At 34.3% G+C, this 5597-nt stretch overlaps 1 protein-coding gene across 7 annotated transcripts in view; it reads right to left on the bottom strand.

Moving 5' to 3' along the window:
- LOC105460300 (ATP-binding cassette sub-family B member 6, mitochondrial) overlaps positions 1 to 4716 on the bottom strand; it is a 9094-nt gene extending 4378 nt beyond the window's left edge. The window contains exons 1-7 of one of the 7 annotated variants that reach the window (XM_011706731.1): positions 4498 to 4716; positions 2640 to 2819; positions 1784 to 2249; positions 1355 to 1554; positions 1004 to 1163; positions 705 to 913; positions 483 to 629 (exon numbers count right to left, since the gene is read on the bottom strand). In XM_011706731.1, the coding sequence (XP_011705033.1) occupies positions 483 to 629; positions 705 to 913; positions 1004 to 1163; positions 1355 to 1554; positions 1784 to 2098 (1031 nt within the window). In that variant the 5' untranslated portion in view covers positions 2099 to 2249; positions 2640 to 2819; positions 4498 to 4716. The other 6 variants (XM_011706730.1, XM_011706734.1, XM_011706736.1 and 3 more) reach the window with 6 other exon arrangements.
- Between the last annotated feature and the right edge of the window lie 881 nt (positions 4717 to 5597).

Below are 5597 nucleotides of genomic sequence, written 5' to 3'. Positions count from 1 at the left end.
AAAGAGCACTTAACCCATTATTTAAATGTTTTTAAAAAGGTTTTTTTAATGTATTTTAAATATTTTTAAAAATATTTTTTAAAATATTGTGTGCTGATTGGGTAGTGCTATATAATTAATGGGCGCTATTTAAGATATATCCTGTATGTACGTGTGTGTGCATGTGTAAAAATTTACTAAATTATTTTCGATAATAGAAGTTGACGTTCAGAAAAGTGAAATTGAGCACGTCGAACTCTTTTTATCAAATAGTTTGAATAATAAAAGCTATAAGTACATATATTTAAAACTGACAATAAGTACAAATGTGTTCATATAAATGACGAATATAAAGTTTTACTATATTATTTATAATATAATATAATATAATATAATTATAATATAATATAAATTCTGTTCTGTCTAACAGCATTGCCTAACAAACATGGCAAGTTTTTTCAACGCAATTTTAATACTTCAGAGGTATTATAATTTTAACTCACCTGAATAATTCTATCTCCACTTCACGAGTAGTATATTGCTGAATACGAATCCAGAGAAAAGATCTTAAATTATTTAACACACCCATACCACCTGTACCACCACCTTGCAGAAATTTGAATGCTACATATATCAATACTATATCCCATCTGTAAAAAGAAATTACAATTATTGAAATAATTTTATGAATAAGCATGAGTGAATAATGAGACTTAATCACGTACCTAAATTCTACAGGAACAATTGTAACGCTGTCCACAATTTTTTTATTATAAATTGGTACATAAAGATTTATCAGACGTCCACATAGCAGCAACATGAAGCAAAATATCACTCTCAATTGAAGTAAAAAATCTGACTTTGGCCACAAAAACGGTGCTAAAGTTTTAGTCTTGTACCACAGATTTGTCCATGTGGAAGCATTATCTGATCTCTATAAATAATATTTTTGTATAAATATTGTCTTAATCATATAGCATATACAGCATGTATATTTTTATACACTATATTATATATTGCTTACCCTTTGATAATATCGTGATCGTATAATTGTGTCATTAAGCGTACGATAATCAGAGTCAAAATTACCGCCAATGCCGGGAGCTCGTAAACCGAGAGCAAAAATCAACAAATTACTAACATATCGCAAAATAAATAGAGCCATTTCAATTTGATCTGTCAAGCTGTAAAAAAATATCAAATATAGATAAATTATAATTAGTTCTAGAATAACTGTTTTGAAAACATTAATTTTTTTTATATATCCATTTATATAGAATTAGATAATTAATTCTAAAATAACTGTTTTGAAAACATTGATTTTTTAAATATATGTTCTATCCATTTTTATAGAATTCTTTTAATATAGACTTACGAATTCAAGTGGAACCACCATTCAAGCTTCCCGATATTAATCAAGACAAGATTTTCTGCAACAAATGCCAATGTCCAGAAACCTAGTAGCACCAACCCATGACCATGCGGCGGCACACTTGGTAACAGTTTATGTCTTTCAATTTTCAGTATATAAATTGAATATGGATAAACGATCACTGTCAATACCGTTGTTAATACCTGAAAACACATATATACTATTAATCTGTAAAACAAATTTATTATCTGCTTTTTGACTTTCAAGTAAAGAAATAAAAAAATTTTTGTTCATAAATTGTTCTGTTTTATAACAGATAAAAGTTAGAAAAGTAAATGATTGAATCTTATACACTCATCTTATACACAATAAATAGAAATTCTAATTGTAAATTTATATATAAAATAAATTCAAATTATGCACAATTCTTACCATATAACCATAGACCATTCCATCGTCCAAGACTGTAGCTTGTAAAATTATTCTTACTACACTTAAAATAGGAACAAGGTATAACACAAACTTTTGTAAATTATAGAGTTTGCTTCTTGGTAATGTATTCTCAGTTTCTGTCGCATACTTGCGATATATCCAAAGTTGGACAGATCCAAATATAATCAAATATAAAGAAATTATACTGATACAGATAGTGTCCATGAAACATTTAGACACGCCATGATCTATCCAGATATCACTAAAAGTTATGTTTGGTGGACAATATCTCATTGTATCCATATTAATAGACATCTGTATCCGTCAGGTTAAAATATTTAATATTGTCTTATCATTCAACACCTCTTCTTTCTCTTCAAGATACCTTACGATTCTTCATGTGACTCAAAAACATATGTATTGGAGCTCAATATATTTTATAGAATGTAGCTGTAGATTAATGTATCTGAAATATAGCATTGTTAGTTTTTAAATTATATTATATTGTTGCTTATGTTAAGGGTGATTTTATCGCTCAACGCCAACTTTTCTTTTTTTTTTTTGCCTATGGTATCTCATATCCGATTCTTCGAATCAAAGTATCACGGTTTGCAACGTCAACTTGATAGTGTGACGGTGTCATATAAACGTCACACAATCGCGTATTGTACAGTCTATACAATATGTTTTTTTTTATTGAATTACGCTTGTTTTTATTGAATTATTAGTTATATAGGGGACTAACTTTTGACTGGGACTTGCGCGATAAAATCACCTTAATAACATTTATATAAAATTTCATAATTTATTTTATTTTATAATTAACATAAAAAATATTTTTAAAAATTTAGCTCACATTTTGTATTAGTATCGTTAGTATTATTATGCACGTCATTTTTTTTAAAGAGCTTTTTGCTAAGCTTCTCCAGAGACTTAAGACTGAATCATACCTCACCTCAGTTCCCGTATTATTTACATTTAACTAGTGCTCGTACTGTGTTCATGTATACGTAAAGCGATCAAACAGAGGATGTATCTATGCATTGCAATAAAAAAAATATATAAATTTCTAAAACTCAATAGCAATGTTGATTACATAAAAAAATTGATATCAATCTAAACTAATCGCAATCTTTTAATTCGGATATTTTTTAAAATAGAAATTGTACCGTCATTCTCTCCAAACTTAAGCCGGGTCTAAATCACAAACATATAATAAATTATGAATAGATTCACAGCAGTGTTGCCAGCAAGAGTAAGGGTGCGTTTCCACTGAGCGAGTCATGCGTTGCGTCAGGCGTCATAGGGCTCCTGCACACTGGACGCGGAAATGCTTGCCGCGCGGCAAAATGCGACGCGGTAGCCAATAAACTTACAGCTCCTAAAGAAAGATGACACGTCCATTGGCTACCGCGTTGTGTCTTGCCGCGCGGCAAGCGTTTCCGCGTCCAGTGTGCAGGTACCCATACGCGCGTCACGAATTAATCAATCAAAATATCCAATTTTATTGCATCATTTCCCGTGCGACTCCTTGTGCAACGCATCGATTAGGTTACTCGATATTCTAGTAATAAAAGAATCTTCCTTTGTATGAAATCCCGAATCATGCGGAAAATTACGCAATAAAATGGAATGTTTTGATTGGATAAGAGCGAATTCACACCTTGACAGAAATGCGGAAAACAGAAAAGCAGAAGCCAATCAGAACTCGCACTGGTAGCAAGTAGAGTCCTAGATTATCAGAGAAGCGCGACCGGTGTTACGAGTCCTGATTGGACTTGCAAATGGCCAATCATAAGATTGATTTATCGGTATTATAAATGGCTGTCGAATAAATCAATCTTATGATTGGCCATTCGACGCCATTTTTAATATTTTCTAGTACTTTTGCGATACTGCCATAAGCTGGTCGCGCTTCTCTGATAATCTAGGACTCTACACTCAGCGAAAAACTGAGTCTTCGCGCAGGTATCGCTGCGCAACTTTTGTTTTGAATTGGATCCAATGAAATGCAAGACGATAGGAACGTATGTACATACATATGTACCCATACTGCAGACAATTTATAAGCAATTACATCAGAAATTTTCTTTAGTGATCACTCCTACGAATAATTGTTACTAATAAAACGTTTTATTCGATTCACAGATTGTATTTATTGATTTACTGTATCGAATCCATATTATTATTTATCTGTTTTATTACTTGTGAGGCACTTTTCTCAATTCGGTCCTGGATTTAACATGGTGGATGCTCACGTGATCCGGAAAAGGAGATCAAAGGTGCCGACACGAAGTGAATCTACTGGTTATACTGTGCTTGATAGTTTCACATTATACAGTAAAGATAAGTAATGATAATGGAAAAAATCATAAAATAAAGTAAGGTTGCATGAGTTAATGATCACGGATTAATAACAATTAGGTGCACTAAGATTTGTAATAAGAATAATATGAAGATAAATGTTCTTAAACGGATATAAAATAATTAGTAAGATTTAGTATTCACTATGCAAAACAAATCTAGTATACAAATAGGCATTCAGTAATTGATTGGTTTTATAATTCTATAGTTAACTGAGTAGCCGCACATATTACGGATATAAAAATAAAGAGTAGAATATAACGTAGGATATAAAAATAGCTAATTATGCTTGTTTTACTGTAATTTTAATAATCAAAATTTAAACATAAGTAAATGTAATTGGTTATTACCTTGCAGGGCGATTAAGCAGGTTTAAAAAGAAAAGTGAAACGGTCAGCCTTGATGCAGCGAATGAACTTCAGTGGAGCAGTATGAGATTCAGAGACGAACTGGAGATAGGAACTGCTCCACGACTGAGTCGAATCAGCGAGAGGATAGGCTGTTAACTTCCGATTGCTTAAACGTCCACACAGGTCAAGATCTTTGCGACTACACTGCCGACACGTCTTTACTACTCGGGAATAGTTTTTTGACTGCGCGGCCTGCGTGGTCCATCTTTATAATTTCGCCTCGGCGCGGGGACGCTATCCCGAGACAATGGGAATTAAGATCCACTGCGCATGTGCAATCAAGCGTACGGTGGTATTCCAGCATGATATACAGGGTGTCTCAGAATAGGTGTATGACCGCTCATGGGTAGATAGAATGGACTAAACTGAATCGAAAAGTCCTCTACCATTTTGCAAAATTCGCAATATTTAACGAGATATTAATTTTTGAATATCGCCGAATGAGCGAGTATTCGTTCGGCGAGTGCGGCTCACCGCCAATACTAGCGCGCGACCATTCATCGAGCGCGGTTGCCTAGCGCGAGACGCGGCGAGCGGGGAAGAGCGGGGAATTGTTTACAGCGAAAATGGCTGTGCGTTCGAGCGGCTCATGGACGGTCGCGCGCTAGTATTGGCGGTGCAGGGCCGGACTCGACGAACAGATACTCGCTCATTCGGCGATATTCAAAAATTAATATCTCATTAAATATTGCGAATTTTGCAAAATGGTAGAGGACTTTTCGATTCAGTTTAGTCCATTCTATCTACCCATGAGCGGTCATACACCTATTCTGAGACACCCAGGGTGATCCAGGTCACCCGGAGGAGCCAGCATCTACGTATTCCTCATGAAAAACTGAGTCGAAAATGTTAATAGCAAAATGTTGAGGTGTCAATGGTTTTTGAATAGTGAGCTGTTGAAACTGTCCAACCATAAGGCATTAAGAGCGCGCCGTCAGGTGTGGCGCATTAAATCGACGATCGGCCGGCGCGCGACGGGTATCGCTAAACGGCACGGTGCCGAACGAATACTGCAAAGGTTTGATGAAATCTCTGTTAAA

This window comes from Wasmannia auropunctata, unplaced genomic scaffold (assembly GCF_000956235.1).
Source record: "Wasmannia auropunctata unplaced genomic scaffold, wasmannia.A_1.0 LD324757.1, whole genome shotgun sequence".
Classification (NCBI taxonomy): domain Eukaryota; kingdom Metazoa; phylum Arthropoda; class Insecta; order Hymenoptera; family Formicidae; genus Wasmannia; species Wasmannia auropunctata.
Note: the sequence above shows the minus strand (reverse complement) of the source record. Positions and strands in the feature narration are given on the sequence as shown.